Source organism: Elephas maximus, chromosome 2, assembly GCF_024166365.1.
Source record: "Elephas maximus indicus isolate mEleMax1 chromosome 2, mEleMax1 primary haplotype, whole genome shotgun sequence".
Classification (NCBI taxonomy): domain Eukaryota; kingdom Metazoa; phylum Chordata; class Mammalia; order Proboscidea; family Elephantidae; genus Elephas; species Elephas maximus.
In genome coordinates this window covers 213,572,770-213,598,098 of record NC_064820.1, presented here as the reverse complement: position 1 = coordinate 213,598,098, position 25,329 = coordinate 213,572,770, and the positions used below count along the sequence as shown (strand labels likewise).

Here is a 25,329-nt window from a genome sequence, read left to right as displayed (position 1 = left end):
TTCATTTTTCCCTTTTGTATGAGCAAATCCTGCATCATTACTAGGCTTTAAGTTATTGCCAGCTTGGTTGATGCAGAGTCATAATGCCCTTTTCTCTTGAGACTGCAGTGCTTCTGTGTGACATCTTGCCCTGACTGGGCCGTTGTCTTCTGGAGAGTCAGCTATGCTTGGGCATGTGAGCCTGTTATGCTCAGTAGGAAGATGGAGGTGTTTCTCATCTGTAGGCTGCACAGACAGGGATATTAAGATCATTTGGCCAAGGATTGCCAAGTATTTTACCAGTTCGCTCTGTGTGTGTCCTGTGGTTGGCATGGGGCGCTGGCCTTATTGAGCCTTGAGACCATTGTGGGAGCTTGACCCCTGCTTCTCTGTTTCTGAGTTTTGAGCCAGCTCCTCAGGAGGTCCTGATGTGTGGGCGATGGGCCCCCTGGAGTGGTATCGCAGGAAAGGCAAGGTACCTCTTTCCATAGCTCTGTCATCTGCTTCTAGAAAAATTAAGTACACATGACATCAGAGGAGGCTGCCAGATATGTAATATGAAGATTCTCAGATCGATTCATTCAGTAATATTTATTGATTGTAACTGATTGTCACAGTCAGTATTGATTGTGTGACTGGATCCATTAGGTTTGGGGTGTGAGAAACTATTATTGCTGTTTTCTAATAGCTGGTCTTTGCACGAACAAATCTGTCTTGGAAGAAGTACAACCAGAATGCACCTTAGAAGCAAGGATGGCGAGACTGCATCTTACATACTTTGGACATGTTATCAGGAGGGATCAGTCCCTGGAGAAGGACATCATGCTTGGCAAAGTACAGGGTCAGCAGAAAAGAGGAATACCCTCAACGAGGTGGATTGACACAGTGGCTGCAACAATGAACTCAAGCATAACAACGATTGTAAAGATGGCGCAGGACTGGGCAGTGTTTCACTGTTGTGCATAGGGTCGCTATGAGTCAGCACCGCCTCGGCGGCTCCTAACAACAACAACAATAGCTGGTCTTGATCCCTGATCTTGGTGGTTGAACCTTCCATTTGCCAAAATCTCCTTAGAAATTAGGGTGGACCCTGACTGACAGGGTTAACGTCCTCTCAGTGTATGGCTGGCCCCCTCTGGTGCTCACAGAGAGGCAAAATCACACGAGAGCTTTGATGTGGACCACCCCGTACTGCTGGGCCACGGACAACTTTGCCATCTTCCATGAGCGTGGGACTTAGACTCTGAAGGAATTTCCCCACCCAGCTCCACAAGGACTTGGAGAACGTTTTTATGGAATTCTTGCCTCCAGGGGCATCACCCGAGCCTTAAAATTTTTTTTTTTTGTTTAGTTTTGCTCTGTTGGCTATTTTTATCCCCTCTATTTCCAGCCAGTTTCCCAGGTCTCCAGTGCCGTTCAAGTTCTGCTTGTGTTTGCAAGTAGTGCCCTCTGTTGTCACTGTGGAATTTATGAAAAGAAGCACCTCCCCTTCCTCCACCCTGCCCCCACCGTTTTGCTGTTTTTGGTCTAAACTTTTAACAAAGTTTATTTTTTCACCTTGCTTCCATGATTTATTTTTCCTCTGCTGTCTTAACCACAGCTGGCCTGGAGGTCCTTAATAAATGATTGAATCCAGTCCTTAGGCTTGTGTGAAGAGCCCAAAAGATAACAAATGATCCTATTTTAGTGGCCTTTGCACACGTTAGCTCAGGTTCAGCAAGCCGAAAATGGAAGAAAACTGTCAAATTGAGAGGACAAGTTTGGAAGGTGGGGCATGTGAACTACTCAGGAAAGAGTGAGAGCAAAGCACACCTCGGGTTCTAGAGATAATATGGGATATGTCTATGGTGGGGATGTGTGTTTGGGGTTTGCTTTTGGATGGGAGAGCTCGGACACATGTTTGCTGGGAGGGGAGACATGGGCACAGTCCGGAGGTTGAGGGGAGAAGTTTAGACTGGGAAAATGGGATCTGGGGTTTACATGTACAAATGAGACAAAGCCCCAGAAGTTTGAAGCCTGTGACTGAAGCACCTGGAAGAGTGTTCGGCCCAAGATGGCACGGGCGTGGCTGTGCAGCTCTGCACTGCTGGGACTGAGCGTGGGGTGTGTCACCCCATTGGCCTGAAGACTTTTCCTTGTAGAGGTGTCTTGCGTCCTTTCAGGGGTTTCTTTATCTCTAGATCACAGCTTCTCACTGCAGCCCCTCCCAGAGCCCCTGTTGTCTGTAACTTTAAGAAAACAGCAAGCAGCCATCTAAATTATATGTTGTTGTTGTTAGTTGCTTTGGGATCAGAATATGTAAGAGTCTTTATTTTTTTCTGACAATAACAGATATTTTACTAGCTTTTTCCTTCTTCCTGAGCTTAGGTCATAGAAGAGACTCAGCAGAGGTCTCTCCAAGCGGAGCCTGCCTGAGAAAGCAGCAGCCCATTCCGGGACATTGTGCAGCCCTTTCCAGCCAAGTCAGAAGGCCCAGAGAGGAGGTCGCGGGGCCTGGTTGGGCCTCATGGCCTCTCCCAGGCCTCTTTCTGGGGAACACAGGCCCAGCTGGAGGCCTTCTGGAAGGCAGGAGGACGAGAAGAGGGCAGCAGGGTCCGGGGTGCTGCTTCTCCCTCAGGAAGTCTTTTTTTCCCCTGAGGACCTTTCTAGGGGCGAATCCCAGCTCTGTCATCTTCTCTGCCAGAGGGACAACAGCCTTGCTGTATGCAAAGGCATCACAGATGGAAGTTCAGGGTCCCTGGCACAGGGGAGGTCCCCTGGGCATTGGATACATTAGAATATTAGTACTGATTCTGATGAAAATTTGCACTTTAAGCTGGGAAACGCTTGTTAAAAGTCAAAGTATTTTTTTTCCTTTGCGAGAGCCTTCCTGTCTTTGCCAGCAGTAAATGTTGTGAATGAAGAACCTAATGAAATAAAAAATGCAGGTGACCGTGAAAAAGGATTTCTGAAAACTGGCCAGAGGAGTGGAAGGCGATTATGCCTGCCCAGCAGGGAGGCGAATTCTGGGTGTGTGTGAGGATGGACAGAAGGCCTCATTGGCAGGAGCGAGTGTCTTAACTGTCACAAGCCTGGGATGGTTCCCCCCACCGGCACCTCTTATTTTTACTCTTTATTTGTTCATTTGATGTGCTATTCCCAGTCTTTGGCTTTATTTATGAGGCCATCCATCCTCTCTCCCTCCAGCAGGAATCGCCCATCGGCCTGGAGGAGCCCCTCGGGGAGGGAGCTCTAGAGGGCAAGGCCCTGGGGCTGAAGTGGGCTCTGGGGGCAGGCACATTAGGCTGACTTAATGACTGCAGCTCTCTTTTCCTAAGCACTAAGTGAGACAGAGTCTGGCGCTTGGCTGCCTGCCCCACCTCATGGATCCAGAATTGGAGAGTGGGCTGTTGAGGGTGGAGGGTGGGGTCACTTGCTTTCAGTTCAGGGTACGGCCCAGGCATGGGCTCCAGTTCAGATCCCAGCTGTACTGTCCTATCTTTGGCAGCTCCTGGAGCCCTCTGGGCCTTGGCTTTCTCATTTTTAAACTTTTTGTTTTATTGTGGTAAAATACGTATAACATAAAATTTGTCATTTTAGCTATTTTTATGTGTTTCATTCAGTGGCGTTAATTACATTCACAGTGTTGTACAACCACCATCACTATCCATTTCCAAAATTTTTTCGTCCCCCAAACAGAACTTCTGTACCCATTAAGCAACGTCTCCCCCACCAGGTCCTAATCTAGTTTTTGTCTGTACGCATTGGCCTATTCTAGACATTTCCTGTATTTGTCCTTTTGTGCCTGGCTTCTTTCATTTAGCATGTTTTTAAAGTTCTTCCATGTAGCATGTATCAGTGTTTCATTTCCTTTTTATGGTTGGGTAATACTCCATTGCCAAAAAAACCAGTGCTGTCGAGTTGATTCCAACTCGTAGCGGCCCAGTAGGACAGAACTGCCCCACAGGGTTTCCAGGGAGCTGGTGGATTAGAACAGCTGGCCTTTGGTTAGCAGCCAAACCCTTAACCACTGTGCCACCAGGGCTCTGGGACATGTGTGTAGATATGTGTGTGTGCATATATATACATACATACACATACACAGTAAGTTTTGTTTATCCCTTCATCTGTTGATGGACACTTGGGATGTTTTCACCTTTTGACTCTTGTGAATAATGCTGCAGTGAACATGTGAGCATGAATATCCTAGGTATATACCTAGGAGTGAAATTGTTGGTTCATTTTTTGGGTCTGGGATGGTAATTCCATATTTAACTTTTTGAGAAGCTGCCAAACTTTTCAACAGTGGCTGCACCATTTTTATATTCCTACCAGCAATACAATTTCTCCACATGCTCATCAACATTAATTTTCCATTTTTATTTTTTTATGGTCATTCGATTTTTTTTTTTAATTGTGCTTTAGGTGAAAATTTACAGCTCAAGTTAATTTCTCATACAGAAATTCATACACGTCATTATGTGACATTAGTTGCATTCCTTATAATGTGACAGCACACCCCCCTTTCCAACCTGGGTTTCTTGTGTCCATTCAAGTAGTTCCTGTCCCTTCCTGTTTTCTCATCCTGCCTCTGGAAGGAACCTCCCATTTGGTCTCATGTATCTGCTTGAACTGAGAAGCACACTCTTCATGAGTAGTATTTTACGTTTTATAATCCAGCCTAATCTTTGTCTGAAGAGTGGGCTTTGGGAATGATTTTAGTTCTCAGTTAACAGAGTGTCCAGGGGGCCATGGCACTGGGGGTTCCCCCGATGTCAGTCAGACCATTAAGCCTGGTCTTTTTACATGAATTTGAGTTTTGCACCACACTTTTCTCCTGCTCTGTCAAGGACTCTCTGTCATGTTCCGTGTCAGGGCAGTCATTGATGGTAGTTGGGCATTATCTAGTTCTTCCGGTCTCAGGCTGATGGAGTCTCTGGTTTATGTGGTCCTTTTGTGTCTTGGGCCAATATTTTCCTTGTGGCTTTGGTGTTCTTCATTCCTCTTTGCTCCAAGTGGGTTGGGACCAGTTGATGCATCTTAGATGGCTGCTTACAAGCTTTTAAGACCCCAGATGTCACTCACCAAAGTGGGATGCAGAGCATTTTCTTAATAAACTTTGTTATGCCAGTTGAACTAGATCTCCCCCAAAACCATGGTCCCCAGGCCCTAGCCCCAGCTCGAAGTATTTGGTTGTGTTTGTTGTGTTCAGGAAACTTAATTCACTTTTGCTTTAGTCCAGTTGTGCTGACTTCCCCTGTACTGTATGTTGTCCCTCTTTTCTGTTTTTCTGATTATAGCCATAGCCATCCTAGTGGATGTGAAATGGTATCTTGTGGTTCTGATTTGCATTTCCCCAATGATTGTTGAGAATCTTTTCATGTGGTTATTGGTCTTTGGAAAAAGGCCTACTCAAGTCCTTTACTTATTTTTAATTGGGTTGCTTGTCTTTCGGTTGTTGAGTTGTAGGAGTTCTTTATATATTTTGGATATTAATCCCTAATCACATATGATTTACAGACATTTCCTCCCATTCTGTAGGCTGTCTTTTCACTCTCTTGATGACTCCTTTGATGCACAAAAATTTTTAATTTTGATGGCATCCAGCTTATCTATTTTGTCTTTTGTTGAGACTCCGTTGTTAAAAATAAGATCCTGAAGCATTATCACTGTGTTTTCTTCTAAGAGTTTTATAGTTTTAGTTCTTAGAGTTAGGTTGTTCATCCATCTTTTTTTTTTTTTTTTAATGGCATGAGGTAGGGGTCCAGCTTCTTTCTTTTGCATGTGGAGATCCAGTTGTCCCAACATTTGTTGAGAAGAGTATTCTTTTCCCATTGAATAGTTTTGCCACCCTTGTAGAATATCAATTGGCCATGTATGTGAGAGAGTTTATTTCTGAATTCTCAATTGTATTCCATTAACGTACATATCCATCCTTATGTTAGTACCACACTGTTTTGATTACTGTAGCTTTGTAGTAAATTTTGAAATCAGGAAGTGTGAGTCCTCCAACTTTGTTCTTGTTTTTCAAGATTGTTTTGGCTATCCTGGGTCCCTTGAAATATCATATAGATTTTATGAAGTGTTTTTTTTGTTTTCATTTCTGCAAAAAGCACCATTGGGATTTTATAGGGTGTCTTAGTTATCTAGTGCTGCTATAACAGAAATAGCACAAGTAAATGGCTTTAACAAACAAATTTATTTTCTCCTTTAGGAGGGCAGAAGTCCGAATCCAGGATGCTGGCTCAAGGGGAAGCCTTGCTTTCTCTGTTGGCTCTGAAGAAGAGTCTTCGTCTCTTCAGCTTCTGCTTCCTTGTTTCTTGGAGATCTCCATGTGTTTTGGCATCTGTCTTTATCCCATTTCTGCTCTGCTCGCTTGTTTAGTCTCTTTTGTATCTCAAAAGAGATTGACTCAAAATACACCCTCCACTAATGCTGCCTCGTTAATATAGCAAAGACAACCCATTCCTAAATGGGATTATAACCATAGGCATAGGGGTTATGATTTATGACATATATTTTTGGGGGACATAATTCAATCCATAACATAGGAGTTGTATTGAATCTTTAGATCACTTTGGGTAGTACCCTCATCTTTACAGTATTAAGTCTTCCAGTTTATGAACACAAGATGTCTTTACATTTATTTAGGTAGTCTTTCATCTTTTTCTGTGATATTTTATAGTTTTCAGTGTACAAGTCTTATGCCTCTTTGGTTAAGTGTATTCCTAACTATTTTATTCTTTTTGATGCTATTGTAAATGGAATTGTTTTCTTCTTTTTCCAGTTAACTCATTTATTTATTACAATGTTTTATTGTGTTTTTGGTGAAAGTTTACACAGCAAATTAGGTTCCCATTTAACAATTTCTATATATATTATTCAGTGACATTTGTTACATTTTTCACATGTGTCAACATTCTCATTTCCATTCTGGTTGTTCTGTTTTCATTAATCTGGCTTCCCTCCTCGCCCATATTTCCTATATTCTAGGAACTTTATTTCGATAGCACTGTTTTTCTGTTTTTTTAGGAACTTTATAGTTTCAGCTTTAACATGTAGGTCTGTGATCCATTTTGATGTAGTTTTTGTGTATGGTGTGAGGTATGGATCCTGTTTCATTTTTCTGCACATGGATATCCAGTTTTGCCAGTACCATTTGTTAAAGAGACGGTTTCTTTTCCATTGAATGGACTTTGACGCTTGTTGAAAATCAGCTGCCCATAGATGGATGGGTTTACTTCTGGGTTCTCAGTTCTATCCAGTTCCAGGCTGTTCTGAGATTTGGAAGTGTGAGGCCTCCTACTTTGTTTTCTTCCTTAGTATTGGTCTAGCTATTCAGGGCCTCTTTCCTTCCTTATAAAGTTGATGATTAATTTTTTCATTTCAGTAAGGAATGTTTTTGGAATTGCATTGTATCTGTAGATCACTTTGGGTAGTAGTGACGTTTTTACAATGTTTTACTAGTTTTCACTGTATAGGTCTTTTATATCCCTGGTTAGGTTTATTCCTAGTTATTTTATCCTTTTGTAGGCTATTATTTCCTTGGTTTCATTTGCAGCTGATTTTTGTGTGTTGATCTTGTACCCTACAATGTTTCTGAACCCTACAATTTTCTTGTGGAATCTTTAGGGTTTTCTGTGTATAGGATCATGTCATCTGTAAATAGAGATAGTTTTATACTTCTTCCTTCCAATTTGGATATCCTTTATTTCCCTTTCTTGCCTTATTGCTTTGGCTATGACTTCCCATACAATATTGAGTAAGAGTGGTGATAAGGGGCATCCTTGTTTCTTTCCTGTTCTCAAGGGGAAGGGTCTCAGTCTTTCTTCATTAAGAATAATGTTGACTATTGGTTTTGCATATATGCCCTTAATTACGTCGAGGAATTTCCCTTCTATTCCTATTTTGCTGAGAGTTCTTATCAGGAAACGGTGTTGAATTTTATCAAATGCCGTTTCTGCATCAATTGAGATGATCATGTGATTTTTTCCTTTGTTGTAATTATTGTGATGAGTAACATTTATTGATTTTCTAATGTTGAACCACTCTTGCATTCCTGGTATGACTTTCACCTGAATATGCTGTATGAATTGCTTGATGAGTTGTTGAATTTTGTTCACTAGAATTTTGTTGAGAATTTTTCCTACTATATTCATGAGGGATATTGGTCTATAATTTTCTTTTTTTTGTGATGTCTCTACCTGGCTTTGGTATTAGGGTGATTCGGGCTTCAATAGAATGAGTGAGGGAGCTTTCCTTCCTCTTCTGTGTTTTGGAAGAGTTTGAGTAGAATTCAGGTCAACTCTTCTCTGAACGTTTGGTGAAATTCTCCAGTGAAACCATATGGGCTGGGTCTTTTTTTTTGGTTGGGAGTTTGTTTGACACCTTCAATCTCTTTTATTATGGGTTTGTTGAGATTTTCTGCCTCTATTTGTGTTAGTTTAGGTAGGTAGTATATTTCTAGAAATTTGTCCATTTCTTCTACTTTCTCATGTTTATTGGAGTTCAATTTTTCATACTATTCCATTTTGATCCTTCTTTTTCTCGGTTGGGTCTGTTGTAAAGTCTCCAGTTTCTTTTCTTGTTTTGACTATTTGCATCTTCTCATCTTCTTTTGTCAATTTGGCCAGTAGTCAATTTTATTGATCCTATCAAAGAAACAACTTCTAGTCTTACTGTTTCTATTTCATTTTTTTCTGCATTGATCTTTATTATTTCCTGTGTTATGGTAGCTTTGGTCTTCTTTTTCTCTTCCATTTTTATTTAAGTTGTCAGGTTAAGTTATTAATTTTGGACCTTTAGTCTTTTTTAATTTATCCATTCGTTGCTATAATTTTCCTCTGAACACTGCTTTTACTGCATCCCAAAGGTTTTGGTATGTTGCGTTATCATTCTTGTTTGAGTCTAAGTATTTTTTAATTTCACTTTTGATTTCTTGTATGACGCAGGGTTTTTTTTTAGTAATATGTTAGTTTCCATGTATTTATTTTCCTTGTTCTTCCTGTCACTGATTTCTAGTTCCATACTGTTACGGTCAGAAAAGATGCTTCATATAATTTCAGTCTTTTTAAATTTATCGATGGCTTGCTTTGTGGCCTAAAATATGGTCTATTTTGGAGAATGTTCATGTGCATTGCAGAAGAATGTATATTGTGCTGCTGTTGGGTGGTGTGTTCTATAGATGTGTGTGAGGTCCAGTTGGTTAATAGTGTTGTTTAGATCTTCTGTATCTTTATCGGTTGGTTTTCTTTTTAGTTGTTCTGTACGTTACCGAAGGTTCTGTGTTAAAATCTTCTACTATGATTGTACATCTGTCTATTTCTGTCTTTAATTCTGTTTGTTTTGTAAATTTTGGAGCTTTAGCATTGGGTGCATGCATATTTATAATTCTTGTGTCTTCTTGCTGAATTGACCCTTTAATCATTATATTATGTCCTTCTTTGTCTCTTATAATGGATTTTGACTTAAAGTCTTTTTGTCAGATATTAATATTGCCATTCCTGCTCTATTTTGGTTACGATTTGCTTGGTATATTTTTCCCCATCCTTTGATTTTTAACCTGTTTATGTCTTTCTGTCTAAGGTGTGTATCTTGTATATGACATATTGATGGGCCCTTTTTTTTGTTAAATCCATTCTGCCACTCTCTGCCTTGACTGGTGTATTTAATTTGTTTACATTCAGTATGATTATCGATAGGTAAAAATTTACTGCTGCCATTTTATTGTACATTTTTTTGTTGTTGTGGTGCTAATGGTTTCTTTGTTCTTTACTTTCTGTGCTGAGTTCTTTTTGTAGATTTTCTTTTCCTTTCATTTATTATTATTGCTTTTGTGTTTACTGGACCTTTTGTTTTTATTTTTTATTTTGGTGAGTAGATTTATTTATTTTCTTTGTGGTTAAAACAGTCTCCATATAGAAGTTCTATAACTGCACAATTTATTCTCCCTTTCATGATACATGGGAAGTTCTCTGCCGGTATATTTTCAGAAATTCTCTCCGAACTCTTTTATTCTCTCCTGCCTTTCTGGGATTCCTAATATGCGTATACTGTTCCTGTTGATGGGTCCCACATAACCCTTGTTGTTATTAGGTGCTGGTGAGGCGGTTCCGACTCATAGCGACCCTGTGTACCACAGAATGAAACACTGCCTGGTCCTGCGCCATCCTTAGAATCCTTGTTATGCTTGAGCCTGTTGTTGCAGCCGCTGTGTCGTTCCATCTCGTTGAGGGGCTTCCTTTTTTCTGCTGACCCTGTACTTTACCAAGCATGATGTCCTTCTCCAGGGACTGATTCCTCCTGACCACATGTCCAAAGTTACGTAAAACGCGGTCTCGCCATCCTTGCTTTTAAGGAGCGTTCTGGTTGTAGTTCTTCAAAGACAGATTTGTTTGTTCTTTTGGCCGTCCATGGTATGTTCAATATTCTTCACCAACACCACAATTCAAAGGCGTCAGTTCTTCTTTGGTCTTCCTTATTCATTGTCCAGCTTTCACATGTGTATGATGCAATTGAAAATACCATGGCTTGGGTCAGATGCACCTTAGTCTTCAAGGTGACATTTTTGCTTCTCAACACTTTAAAGAGGTCTTTGGCAGCAGATTTGCCCAATGCAATGTGTCTTTTGATTTCTTGACTGCTGCTTCCATGGGTGTTGATTGTGGATCCAAGTAAAATGAAATCCTTGACAACTTCAGTCTTTTCTCCATTTATCATGATGTTGCTAGTTGGTCCAGTTGTGAGGATTTTTGTTTTCTTTATGTTGAGGTATAATCCATACTGAAGGCTGTGATCTTTGATCTTCATTAGTAAGTGCTTCAAGTCCTCTTCACTTTTAGCAAGCAAGGTTGTGTCATCTGCATAACCCAGGTTGTTAATGAGTCTTCCCCCAATCCTCATGCCCCATTCTTCTTCATATAGTCCAGCTTCTTGGATTATTTGTTCAGCATACAGATTGAATAGGTATGGTGAAAGGATACAACCCTGATGCACACCTTTGCTGACTTTAGATCACGCAGTATCTCCTTGTTCTGTCTGAACAGCTGCCTCTTGATCTATGTACAGGTTCCTCATGAGAACAATTAAGTGTTCTGGAATTCCCATTCTTTGCAATGTTATCCATACTTTGTTATGATCCACACCCTTGAATGCCTTTGCATAGTCAGTACAACACAAGTAAACATCTTTCTGATATCCTTTGCTTTCAGTCAGAATCTGTCTGACATCGGCAATGATATCCGTGGATCCAGATCCTCTTCTGAATCCGGCCTGAATTTCTGGCAGTTCCCTGTCAATATACTGCTGCAGCTGCTTTTGAATCATCTTCAGCAAAATTTTGCTTGCATCTGATATTAATGATATTGTTTGATAATTGCTGCATTTGGTTGGATCACCTTTCTTGGGAATAGGCATAAATATGAATCTCTTCCAGTTGGTTGGCCAGGTAGCTGTCTTCCAAATTTCTTGGTATAGATAAGTGACCACTTCCAGCGCCGCATCCATTTGTTGAAACACCTCAATTGATGCTCTGTCAATTCCTGGAGCCTTGTTTTTTGCCAGTGCCTTCAGTGCAGCTTGGACTTCTTCCTTCAGTACCGTCGGTTCCTGATCACATGCTACCTCCTGAAATGGTTGAACGTCGGCTAATTCTTTTTGGTATAATGACTCTGTGTTTTCTTTCCACCTTCTTTTGATGCGTCCTGTATTGTTTAATATTTTCGCCATAGAATCCTTCACTATTGCAACTCGAGGCTTGAATTTTTTTTTCCAGTTCTTTCAGCTTGAGAAGCGCCGAGCGTGTTCTTTCCTTTTGGTTTTCTATCTCCAGCTCTTCGCACATGTCATCATAATACTTTACTTTGTCTTTTCAAGCCGCTCTTTGAAATTTTCTGTTCAATTCTTTTACTTCATCATTTCTTCCTTTTGCTTTAGCTGCTCGAAACTTGCTTTAGCAAGTTTCAGAGTCTCCTCTGACACCCATCTTGGTCTTTTCTTTCTTTCCTGTCTTTTCAATTACTTCTTGCTTTCTTCATGTATGATGTCCTTGATGTCATTCCACAACTCGTCTGGACTTCGGTCATTAGTGTTTAATGTGTCAAATGTATTCTTCTTTTTTTTTTTTGTTAATGGCTTTAACAAAGAGAAGTTTATTTCCTCACAATAAAGTATGCTAAAAGTCCAAATTCAGGTGTCAGTTCCAGGAGAAGGCTTCCAATACCTGTTGGCCTTCTTATCAATCTTCCCCCGGACTAGGAGCTTCTCTGAGCAGGAACCCTGGGTCCAAAGGATGTGCTTTGCTCCTAGCATTGTTTTCTTGGTGGTATGAGGTCTACCACCTCTCTGCTCTCTTCCCTTTCCTTTTTATCGCTTTTATTTATTGATTGTGCTTTAACTGAAAGTTTACAAATCAAGTCAGTCTCTCATACAAAAATTTATATACACCTTGCTGTGTACACCTAGTTGCTGTCCCCATAATGAGACAGCACACTCCTTCTCTCCATCCTGTATTCCCTGTGTCCATTTATCCAGCGTCTGTCCCCCTCTGCCTTCTTATCTCCCCTCCTCACAGGAGCTGCCCACCTAGTCTCATCTTTCTACTTGAGCCAAGAAGCACACTCCTCACCAGTGTTATTTTCTGTCTTACACTCCAGCCCCATCCCTGTCTGAAGAGTTGGCTTTGGGAATGGTTCCAGTGTTGGGCTAACAGAAGTTCTGGGGACCATGACCTCTGGAATCCTTTAGTCTCAGTCAGGCTATTAAATCTGGTCTTCTTAGGAGAATTTGAGGTCTACATCCTGCTCTCCGGCTCCATCAAGGATTCTCTGTTGTGTTCCCTATCAGGGCAGTCATCAGTTGTAGTCGGGCATCATCTAGTTCTTCTGATCTCAGGCTGCTGTAGTCTCTAATTTACATGGCCCTTTGTATCTCTTGGGCTCATTATTACCTTGTGTCTTTGGTGTTCTTTGTTCTCCTTTTCTCCAGGTGGGTCGACACCAGTTGATACATCTTAGATGGCTGCTTGCTAGTGTTTAAGATGCCACTTACCACAGTGGGATGCAGCATGCTTTCTCAATAGATTTTATTATGCCAGTTGACCTAGATGTCCGCTGAAACCATGGTCCACAGACCCCCGCCCCTGCTACTCTGGCCTTTGAAGCATTCGGTTGTATTCTTTGCTTTTGGCTTAGTCCAGTTGTGCTGACCTCGCCTGTATTGTGCGTTGTCTTTCCCTTCACCTAAAATAGTTCTTGTCTACTATCTAATTAGTGAGTACCCCATCGCTCCCTCCCTCCCCACCCTCATAACCATAAAAGAATATTTTCTTCTGTGTTTAAACTATTTCTTGAATTCTTATAATAGTGATTTCATACAATATTTGTCCTTTTGCAGTTGACTAATTTTGCTCAGCATAATGCCTTCCAGATTCCTCCATGTTACAAGATATTTCATGATTCATCATTGTTCTTTACTGGTACATAGTATTCCATTGTGTGAATACAACGTTATTTATCCATTTACCCATTGATGGGCACCTTGGTTGCTTCCATCTTTTTGCTATTGTAAACAGTGCTGCAGTGAACATGGGTGTGCATATATCTGTTCATGTAAAGGCTCTTATTTCACTACGATATATTCCAAGGAGTGGGTTTGCAGGATTGTATAGTAGTTCTATTTCCAGCATTTTAAGGATGTGCCAAATCGGTTTGCAAAGTGGTTGTACCATTTTACATCCCCACCAGCAGTGTATAAGTGTTCCATTCTCTCCACAACCTTTTCAACATTTATTATTTTGTGTGTTTTGGATTAATGCCACCCTTGTTGGAATGAGATGGTATCTCACTGCAGTTTTGATTTGCATTTCTTTAATGGCTAATGGTTGTGAGCGTTTTCACATGTATCTTGTTAGATGCCTGAATGTCTTCTTTGGTGAAGTGCCTGTTCATATTCTTTGCCCACTTTTTAATTGGGTTATTTATCTTTTTATTGTTGAGTTTTTGCAGTATCATGTAAATTTTAGAGATCAGATGCTGATCGAAAGTGTAGCTAGAAACTTTTTCCCAATCTTTAGGTAACCTTTTTCTTCTTTTGGTAAAGCCTTTGAATGAGCATAGGTGTTTGAGTTTTAGGAGCTCCCAGTTATCTAGTCTCCCTTCTGGTGTTTGTGCATTGTTAATAATGTTTTGCATACTGCTTATGCCATGTATTAGGGCTCCAAACATTATCCCAAGTTTTCTTCATGATCTTTATCATTTTAGATTTTATATTTAGGTCACTGATCCATTTTGAGTTAGTTTTTGTGCATGGTGTAAGGTGTGGGTCTTGTTTCATTTTTTTGCAGCTGGATATCCAGTTATGGCAGCACCACTTGTTAGAGACTGTCTTTTCCCCATTTAACAGACTTTGGGCTTTTGTCAAATATCAGCTGCTCATATGGATTTATACCTGGATTCTTGAGTCTGTTCCTTTGGTCTATGTATCTGTTGTTATACCAGTACCAGGCTGTTTTGACTACTGTTATGGAATAACAGGTTCTAAAATCAGGTATTGTGAGGCCTCCCACTTTGTTCTTCTGTTTTTAGTAATGCTTTAATTATGCGGGGCCTCCTTCCCCTCCGTATGAAGTTGGAGATTTTTTTCTCCATCTCATTAAAATATGTCATTGAAATTTAGATCAGAATTACATTATATCAATAGATAGCTTTCCATAGAATAGACATTTTTACAATGTTGAGTCTTCCTATCCACGAGCAAGGTATGTTTTTCCACTTACGTGGGTTTCTTTTGGTTTCTTGCAGTAGTGTCTTGTTTTTTTTTTTGTATAGGTCTTTTACGTCTCTGGTTAATTTATTCCTAAGTGTTTTGTCTTTTTAGGGGCTATTGTAAATGGTATTGATTTGGTGATGTCCTCTTCGTCATTCTCTTTGTTGGTGTAGGGGAATCTGACTAATATTCGTGTGTTTATCCTGTATCCTGATACTCTGCTGAACTCTTCCAATACTTTCAGTAGCTTTTCTTGAGGATTCATTAGGGTCTTCTGTGTATAAGGTCACATTATCTGCAAATAGAGATACTTTTCCTTCTTCTTACCAATCTGGATGCCCTTTATTTCTTTATCTAGCCTAGTTGCTCTGGCTAGGCCCTTCAGCACACTGTTGAATAAGAGTGATAATAAAGGATGATTTTTTTTATGGTTCTTGTTTTTAAGTGGAATACTTGCAGACTCTCTTCATTTAGGATGATGTTGGCTGTTGGCTTTGTATAAATGCCCTTTATAATGTTTAAGAATTTTCCTTCTATTCCTATTTTGCTGAGAGTTTTTTATCATGAATGCGTGTTGAACTTTGTCCAATACCTTTTCTGCATCAATTGATAAGATCATGTGGTTCTTGTCTTTTGTTTTATTTATGTGATGGATTACATTGTTTTTCTAATGTTGAACAACCTCTGCATACCTGGTATGAATTCCACTTGGTCATGGTAGATTATTTTTTTGATATGTTGTTGAATTCTGTTGGCTAGAATTTTGGTGAGGATTTTTGCATCTAAGTTCATGAGGGATATAGGTCTGTAATTTTCTTTTTTTGTGGTGTCTTTACCTTGTTTTGGTGTCAGGGATATTCTGGCTTTGTAGAATGTATATATATAGAATATATATTTAATATACTCTGAAATACCTTTAGTAGTAGTGGTGTTAACTCTTCTCTGAAAGTTTGGTAGAACTCTGCAGTGAAAGCGTCCGGGCCAGGGCTTTTTGTTGGGAGTTTTTTAATTTCCTTTTCAAACTCTTCTTTAGGTATAGGTTTATTTAGTTCTTCTACCTGTTTGTGTTTGTTTAGGTAGGTAGTGTGTTTCTAGAAATATATTCATTTTGTCTAGGTTTTCAAATTCATTAGAGTACAGTTTTTCTTAGTAATCTGATATGATTCTTTCAGTTTCTGTTGGAGCTGTTGTGATATTGATCATCTCATTTCTTGCTCAGGTTATTTACTTTCCTGTCCTATTTTTCTTTTGTCATTTTAGCCAGTGGTTTATCAATTTTGTTTATTTTTTCAAAGAACCAGCTTTTGGTCTTGTTAGCTCTTCCATTTGTTTTTCTTTCATTTAATTCTGCTCTGATTTTTATTATTTGCTTTCTTCTGGTGCCTGAGGGTTTCTTTTGTTGCTCTGTTTCTGTTTGTTCAATTTGAAGGGATAATTCTTTGATTTTTCGCCCTTCTTTTTGGATATGTGCGTTTATTGCTATAAATTGACCTCTGGGCACTGCTTTAGCTGTGTCCTAAAGGTTCGGATAGGAAGTGTTTTCATTCTCATTGGATTCTATGAATTTCTTTATTCCATCCTTAATTTCTTCCATAACCCAGTCGTTTTTGAGCAGAGTGGTGTTCAGTTTCCGAGTGTTTGATTTCTTTTCCCGTTGTTTATTTCTAGTTTTATGTCTTTATGGTTATAGAAAATGCCTTGTAATATTTTGATGTTTTGGATTCTGTTAAGGCTTGCATTATGACTTAATATGTGGTGTGTTCTAGAGAATGTTCCAGGTGCGTTAGAAAAGACAGTATACTTGGCTATTGTTGGGTGTACTGTTCTGTATATGTATGAGGCCACGTTGGTTGATGGTGGCATTTAGATGTTCCGTTCTTTATTGAGCTTCCTCCTGGGTGTTCTGTCCTTCACCGAAAGTGGTGTGTCGAAGTCTCCTACTCTTATTGTGGAGCTGTCTGATCTGACTTTTCATTGCTGTTAGAGTTTGTTTTATGTATCTTGAAGCCCTGTCATTGGGTGTGTAAACATTTAATATGGTTATATCCTCCTGGTATGTTGTCTCTTTAATCATTATAGAATGTCCTTATCCTTTGTGGTGGATTTTACTTTAAAGTCTATTTTGTCCAAAATTAATATTGCCACTCCTGCTCTTTTTTGATTGTTGTTTGCTTGGCGTATTTTTTCCCCCATACTTTGAGTTTTAGTTTATTTGTGTCTTTAAGTCTAAGGTGTGTCTCTTGTAGGCAGCATGTAGATGGATTGTGTGTTTTTTTTTAATCCATTCTGCTGATCTCTGTCTCTTCATTGGTGTATTTAGTCCATTTCCATTCAGTGCAGTTATGGATAGGTACGAGTTTAGTGCTGTCATTTGATGTCTTTTTTTGTGCATTGTTGACAGTTCATTTTTCCCACTTAATTTTTTGTGCTGAGTAGTTTATGTATTTTCTTTTCCTCTTTGTTGTTAATTTTGTTTTTGCTGAGTCTTTGTTTTTCTTGTGTTTTGTTTTGATGTGTAGGATCCTTAGCCTCCTTTGTGGTTATCTCAATAAAAAAAATCTCAATATGTACTACTATTTTTCTACGTTTAAACCAAACTTTTATTTCTTTATGTAGCCTTGACTTCCTCTCTTATGAAAGATCTGTGACTGTGTCTTTTAGCCCCCTTTATTATTTTAATGTTGCCATCTTTTACATAATGACATCGCTGTTTCCCTGTTTTCAGCTTTTTTAAATTTTGATTTATTTGTGTGATTTCCATATCTGGGTTGATATCTGGTTGCTCTGTCCTGAGTTCTAGTCTTCAGTTGATATATTATTGATTTTCTAATCAGAGAACTCCCTTTAGTATTTCTTTTAGTTTTGGTTTTGTTTTTACAAATTCCCTAAACTTCTGTTTATCTGGAAGTGTCCTAATTTCACCTTCATGTTTGAGAGACAGTTTTGCTGGATATGTGATTTTTGGTTGGCAGTTTTTTCCTTCACTGCTGTATATAAGTCATTGCATTGCCTTCTTGCCTGCATGGCTTCTGCCGAGTAGTCCAAGCTTATTTTACTGACTCTCCTTTGTAGGTGAATTTTCGTTTATGCCTAGCCTCCTTAAAATTCTCTCTTTATCTTTGGTTTTGGCAAGTTTGATTATAATATGCCTTGGTGACTTTCAAATATATTGGTGCCAAGTGTTTTATCTTCAATCTCACTAATTCTGCCTTCGATTTCCTCAGTTCTGCTCCTCTGACTTTGTGTTGGGGTGTCTAATTCTGAAATTTTATTGTTAATCTTCTGAATTTCTGATTGCAGTCTCTCTATGGATTCTTGCAGCCTATTAAAGTTTTCATTATGTTCTTGAATAACCTTTTTAATTTCCTCAGCTGCTTTATCTGTGTGTTCCTTGGCTTGTTCTGATCTTTTGAAGGGTTCTGTATGTTAATTTTTTGTATTCTATATCTGGTAATTCCAGGAATACATCTTCATCCAGAAGATTCCTTCATTCTTCGTTTTGAAATCGTGGTCTGCTTTCTTTATGTGATTTGATATTGACTGTTGTCTCTGAACTGTCTAGAGATTACTGTATTAATTTATTTTATGTTTGCTTACTGTATCCTGGCTTCTTGCTTTGTTTTGTTTTGATATGCTAGATAGGCTGCTTGAGTGAGCTTTCCTGATTATTTGCACCTTTGGACCTCTAACATCTGTCACCATATGGTTAGAGCTGTTCTCAGGTATATGACCCTAGGAGTCCATTCACTTTTTTTGTACGGATTCAACTCAGGTGTCCAGGTAGTTGGTCATCAAGTGTGTGGTACAGGCTGTGTCCTACAGTCCTGGAGGGGCAGGGGTGATTGGTGTAGGCACAGGTATCTGGCTGCAGCAGGGGCCATGCTCTGAACAAGGCAGAAGGCTGACAATCGTCCCTTGAGTGTCTGTGAGGAAAGCGCGCCCTCATTCCCTAGAGCGCACAGGTGGGTGGGCTCTGCAGCCGGACCATGGATACCCAGTGCTTTTGGTTTTAAGGACTGGGAGGCACCACTTATCCATGGCCCCCTGTGGTAGGTGGCTAGGTGATGTGGGTGGAGCCACCAGTCCTCAGGTCCCTGATGTGGGTAGGTGAGTTGATTAATAGGCAAAGCAGTGTCAAACATCAGAAACCCTCCCTTCTACTGCACAGTTGAAATAGTTGAAGTCAGATCTCAAGGACACATACCATTGCAGTAAAAAGGGCCCAGTCTCCTGACATGGGCCCACACAGGTCCATGCAGGGGTGAAAGGTATTGAAAGTCTGCAAGCATTTGTGCCTGGACAGGAGCCACTTCTGTCCTAAGCTCCCCAGCTTTGTGGAGATGGCAGATTATCTTTTCCCCCAATTGTTAGTTTATTCCTTCTCCAAGGCTGGGAGAATGGCTCAGGGCATGCAGCAGGATCTATCTCAGGCCCAGGGAGATAGACAGCCAGTTAATCTGGCTTGGGGGCTGGGGAGTGTGGTAAAATAAATGCAAGTAGTTAGCTGTTGCTGAGGGTGCTGTTCTTCTCTGATTCTGGAGGTGTGAGTAGACTGTGCGGCTTGCTGTCTCTCCCTGAAAAAACTGCATCCCGAATGCTATCGCCAGCACTGCCGCAGTTGCTCCAGGGGAATGTGCCTGAGGGGCGCCATTTCCTGCTAAGTCAGATCTGGCAACTCCTCGCTGCTTCTGAACTGTCTCTCCCTCCCCCTGCCGTTCATTCCGATTTCCTAACTTAGCCTTTGATAGTCAGGGTTCCTAGCTTGTCATATATATATAATCATTTCACTTGTTTTTTTGGGTCTTTGTTGTAAGAGGGATCACTGGAAGTGTCTGACTACTCTGTCATCTTAGCCCTGCCTCAGATCTGTTCTTGAGATGGTCTCTAAATTCAGGTGGGATATACTCAAGATCTTATTTTGGCTCTTGTGGACTTGCTCTGGTTTTCTTCAGTTTCAACTTGAACTTGCATATGAGCAATTGATGGTCTGTTCCACAGTCGGCCCCTGGCCTTGTTCTGAGTGATGATATCGAGCTTTTCCATCATCTCTTTCCACAGATGTAGTCAATATGATTCCTGTGTATTCCATCTAGGGAGTCCATGTGTATAAAAAAAAAAAAAAAATTATGTTGTTGATGAAAGGTATTTGCAATGAAGAAGTCGTTGGTCTTGCAAATTTCTGTCATTTGATCTGCAGCATTGTTTCTCTCCCCAAGGTCGTATTTTCCAACTATCAATCCTTCTTTGTTTCCAACTTTCACATTCCAATCACCAGTATTTATCAATGCATCCCGATTGCATGTTCAATCAATTTCAGACTGCAGAAGATGATAAAAATCTTCAATTTCATCATCTTTGGCCTTAGTGGTTGGTGAGTAAATTTGAATAATAGTCTTATTAACTGGTCTTCCTTGTAGGTGTATAGATATTGTCCTGTCACTGACAGCATTGTACTTCAGGATAGATCTTGAAATGTTCTCTTTGACGATGAATGCAACACCATTTCTCTTCAAGTTGGCTTGAAGAGGCATAGTAGACTGTATGATTGTCTGATTCAAAATGGCCAGTACCAGTCCATTTTAGCTCACTAATGCCTAGGATATCGATGTTTATGCGTTCTATTTTGTTTTTGATGATTTCCAATTTTCCTAGATTCATACATTTCAGGTTGCTATTATTAGTGGATGTTTGTTCTCATTTTGAGTTATGCCACATCAGCAAATGAAGGTCCCGAAAGCTTTACTCCATTCACATCATTAAGGTTGATTCTACTTTGAGGAGGCAGCTCTTCCCTAGTCATCTTTTGAGTGCCTTCCATCCTGGGGAGCTCTCCTTCTGGCACTATATCAGATAGTGTCCCACTCCTATTCATAAGGTTTTCACTGGCTAATTCTCTTCAGAGGTAGACTGTCAGGTCTTTCTTCCTAGTCTGTCTTAGTCTGGAAGCTCCACTGAAACCTTTCCTCCATGGGTGACCCTGCTAGTATCTGAATACCAGTGGCATAGCTTCCAGCATCACAGCAACACGCAAGCTTCCACAGTACACATAACCCTTAGGCTTTCTTCATTTTTCTATAGTCTTTTTTTGGTTTTTCCTCAAACAAATTAGGATCAAGGGATTTGTTCTTTATTTCACTGATTCTTTCTTCCAATGATTCAGTTCTACTTCTGTGGCCTTCCATTAAGTTTATTTCTGATATTTTATTGCTAAGCTTCTGAATTTCTAGTTGTTGATTTTGTATGGTTTTTACAAACCATATTTCTATGAGTTTGTCATTTTCTTCTTGTATCGTTTTCCTGAATTCTTTTTTTTTTTTTTTTGCATGTGTGTGTGTGTTTATCTCTTTGAGAAGCCTAAATCTTAGTCTTTTGAATTCCCTGTCAGATAGTTCTATTATCAGTTCTTCCTCAGAAAGGTTTTCTGTCCTTCTATTTTGCTCGTTTACTTTAGCCTTCTTATCCTGCTTCTTCGTATGATTTGTTATTTACTGCTGTCTTTGAGACATTAAGGTTCTATTTTGTTTATATATTTCTTTATTGATTGATTGTCTTTTTTGTACTGTTTTGCTTTTGATATATCTAGAGCTTAGCTTTTTCCTTTTCTGTTTATATTGTCTGCCTTTCTTTGTATTGTTTTAATTGATGTTGCTTTGTAGTATTGTTCTGTGTATGACTGTGATGCTGCCAGTTAGTTGTGTATGACTATGCTCTTGCCAGTTAGGTAGGTCACATACACATGAGAGTCTTCTGTCATTGGGTACATTTGTCTTTTCTTGTAGGATTGTGTGACAGTGTGTGAACAAGACCCTTCCCCATTGTGGGTCTCCAGGTGTCTTGTGGTGAATATCCCTCCACAGCTCTTGTGGGGCCGTGTGGTTCTTCCACCTTTGCATGTGCTATCACTTCAGTCTTAGAGAGCAGGATGTGTCAGCCCGGGGATGTGGTACGCCTCTAATGGGTGAGGCAGGCCCTCTGCTCTGTTATGGATTGGTGTCCTAGTGGTGGGGGGAGGTGCCGAGGGTGTCCACATATGTTCAGATGGACTGAGGAAATAGGTAAAGTGTGGGAGTGGCATGTGGTAGAGCCCTGGTGGTGCAGTGATTAAGAGCTTGGCTGCTAACCAAAAGGTCAGCAGTTCAAAGCCACTAGCTGCTCCTTGGAAACCCTGTGGGGCAGTTCTGCTCTGCCCTGTAGGGTTGATATGAGTTGTAATAGACTCGATGGCGACGTGTTTTACGGCAGGGGTGCTTGGTGGACAGGTCACTGGGTGCACCTTGCTTCTCAGGTCGGGTGGAGTGTACAGTGGGATTGGGCTGGGTGGGACAAGTGGTGAGTGGGGAGAGTCGGCTGGGTGTTTAGTTGCACAGGCCAGGAGGGGTGCGTGGTGGGCTTGGGCTGGGCAAGAGGAGTGGTTGGCAGGTCTCTGGGGCTCCTCACCCTTCAGGCTGGGGTGGAGGAAGTGATGGGTGTGTCTCTGGGCTCCTTGCTGGGTGGGCTGGGCTTTGTGGGCAGAGCAGTGGGCAAGTCTTTAGGCTTCTCTCTGAGTGGGTCCAGCTGGGTGGGGGGAGTGGTGGCTATGTCTCCAGGCTCCTGACTGTATGGGTGGGGGTTGGGGCGTGGTGAGCATGTCTCCAGGCTCCTCGCTTTGCTGCTTGGCAGCAGGAGCTGTGGGCATGTCTCTGGGGCTCCTCTCTGTGCTGGCTGGGTGGGGGAGCAGTGGATGTGTGGAGTGTTGGGCAAGTCACTGAGGGTACCTTGCTGTGTGGGCAATGGGGGTGGGGGGGCTACTCAAACATGAGGGGTAGGGGGATCACCATGGGGCTGGTCAAGGGGGAAATTTCTGATTATTACACTGCTATTCCACTATTCACTGGATGTCGCTTGCCCCAGTGGTCATGCACCACTGCTGATAGGAAGTCCCATTATCCAGGTTCTAGGGCCCTCCCGTCTCTGCCTTTGCTAGGGACTCTGAAGCTGTCTTCCACCTTGCTGCACTCTCCCTTGTCTCTCCACAGAGTTGTACTCCCCATCTTAACAGTCCACTGTCCTGAGGCCCCAACGATTCAGTCCACCCCACTTTGCTCCAGTGGCACTTCCCTGTGTTGCCCTAGTTTCAAAGTCATGGTCTCTCTTGTGTCTCTTTTTCGAGCTAGTTTGGTCCTGGCACACAACCTGCCTTCCTTGTTTCTCTCCAGGTTTGTTCACTCAGCGTCTCTGTTTCCAGCTGTTTTTTCTGTGAAGGTGCATTCCTGGACTCCTTGCCTAGGGGTGTTGTTTGCTGCCATCTCAAAATGGCCATGCTATGCTGAACCAGCCAGTTGGGCAGGGACTCTCTGAGAATCTCAGCATTCCTTCTCATTTCATTCTAACTCTTACTGGTCGTTGCTCAGTCCAGTTCTTCAACTTTCCCTTTGATATTCAGGGATCCAGGGTCATCGTTTGTATCTGTTTCACTTGGTTTTTCAGGCTTTGTTGTAGGGGAGCTGTTAAAGTGTACCTGAAACTGCCATCTTCTTCCCCCTCTGGAATTATTTTCTTAATTTCCTTTTTGGATTGTTCATTTCTAGTGTGTAGATACAATAGTTTCCTCATTTTATCAAAGAGGAATCACCTGCATAACCAGTTCTTTCTTGCCCTCTGTGCCTTTCCCCTGATCAGTTCTATTCAGCTCTGAAGATCATACTGAGTGTTATTTCTGGCAGAAAGCCCTTCCCATACCCCCTTTGCATCCCCCAACAGCTGAGTTGGTTGTTCTGCCTTTGTGCCCCCAGATCCCCCTGTGTTTACCTCTGTTCCTCACGAGACTACAGCCTTTTTGAAAGCAGGGACATTGTTACTCTTTCATCCATCTGTCCAACAATGCCTATCTCCCTGTGCCTGGCATAGTGCTGGGTGCGGGTACAGCTCAGTGAGCAAGGCAGGTGGGGTCCCCAAACCTGTGAAGCAGCTGGGGACATGGACATGTCTCTAGCTCAGTGTTTCTCATCAAAAGAAGAGAGCGAATGGATGTGTTTAGAGTGTAGGGCTGGGTAGACTAGTTGCCATGTAATCTTGAGTCTCACAGGAGTTGAACTAGAACTGAATTACTTTCAAGATTGTATTAGCTTGGGTCAGATGTTGGAGGCTTTTGGAAGCCAAATCGAGGTCTTTAGCCTTGTTCTAGGAAATCAGTCAGGAATCTTTATAAATCCTTAAGCAGGGAAGGTGAGGAGAAAAGTGATGCTCAAGGAAAAATCCTTGGGCATCGTTGTCCAAAGCCAAGATGTTAAACAAGTTTAAAGGTGTAGATCGGTATTTGGGGATAAGCTATACCTGAAGTGGAAATGCTGGTGGTGTAGTGGTTAAGTTCTATACCTGCTAACCAAAAGGTGAGCAGTTTGAATCCACCAGGTGCTCTTTGGAAACTTTATAGGGCAGTCCTGTCCTGTTCCGTAGGGCCGCTATGAGTCAGAATCGACCTGATGGTAACGGGTTTGGTTTATACCTGAAGTGAGAGGCTTTGTTACCCCTACATGTAATTTAAAATCTGTGAGGATTGACTTCCCCCGGTGTTCTGAGCCTTTTGCCCGGCAGTGAAAGTATAGCACCCAAAACTGCCATTCTATTAGAAGTGTTTTGAAAAGAGAAGAGTAGTCACGATGTTTACTTCTTTCCTTCTAAAAAGAAATATACTTGAGTTTAAATTTTATTCTTATTAACTTATCATATTGATCTTACCTTTTAAAGAAAGATGGCATCTCTTTCATACCCCAAAAACCTGCAAAGATGTCTGAGCCTATGTCTTCCCACCACAGAGGACTCAAGTCACAGTGGAGTGTTTTCTTTCTTTCTCTAGGTCATGGCTTCCTGAGGCCAAGGCTCCAGTGGAGGAAATGATTGTTCAGGGATGTAGCTCCAGGTTGATTACAGAAACTGACCCTTCGTAGGGCGTGAGCTTACTGAGGACAGGAAAGTTTTTCACTTCGAAGGGCCTTAAATTTCTTAAGAAAGAAAACAAAAATGACGACTTCGTCCATCAGACGTCAGATGAAGAACATTGTAAACAATTACTCAGAGGCTGAAATAAAAGTCCGGGAAGCCACCTCCAATGACCCGTGGGGCCCGTCCAGCTCCCTGATGACAGAGATCGCGGATCTGACCTACAATGTGGTGGCCTTCTCAGAGATCATGAGCATGGTGTGGAAGCGACTCAATGACCATGGCAAGAACTGGAGGCATGTGTACAAGGCGCTCACGCTGCTGGACTACCTCATCAAGACAGGCTCCGAGCGAGTGGCCCAGCAGTGCCGTGAGAACATCTTTGCCATCCAGACCCTGAAGGACTTCCAGTACATTGACCGTGACGGCAAGGACCAGGGCATCAACGTGCGCGAGAAGTCCAAGCAGCTGGTGGCCCTTCTCAAGGATGAGGAGCGCCTGAAGGCCGAGAGGGCCCAGGCTCTCAAAACCAAAGAGCGCATGGCCCAGGTTGCCACAGGCATGGGCAGCAACCAGATCACCTTCGGCCGTGGCTCCAGCCAACCCAACCTCTCCACCAGCTACTCGGAGCAGGAGTATGGCAAGGCTGGGGGCTCGCCGGCTTCCTACCATGGCTGTGAGTACTCGTGG

At 41.5% G+C, this 25,329-nt stretch overlaps 1 protein-coding gene across 10 annotated transcripts in view; it reads left to right on the top strand.

Moving 5' to 3' along the window:
* EPN2 (epsin 2) overlaps positions 1-25,329 on the top strand; it is a 111,811-nt gene that overhangs the window by 34,175 nt on the left and 52,307 nt on the right. For all 10 annotated transcript variants that reach the window (XM_049874693.1, XM_049874688.1, XM_049874691.1 and 7 more), the window contains one exon: positions 24,557-25,315. In XM_049874693.1, the coding sequence (XP_049730650.1) occupies positions 24,721-25,315 (595 nt within the window). In that variant the 5' untranslated portion in view covers positions 24,557-24,720. The remainder of the gene's footprint in view (positions 1-24,556; positions 25,316-25,329) is intronic.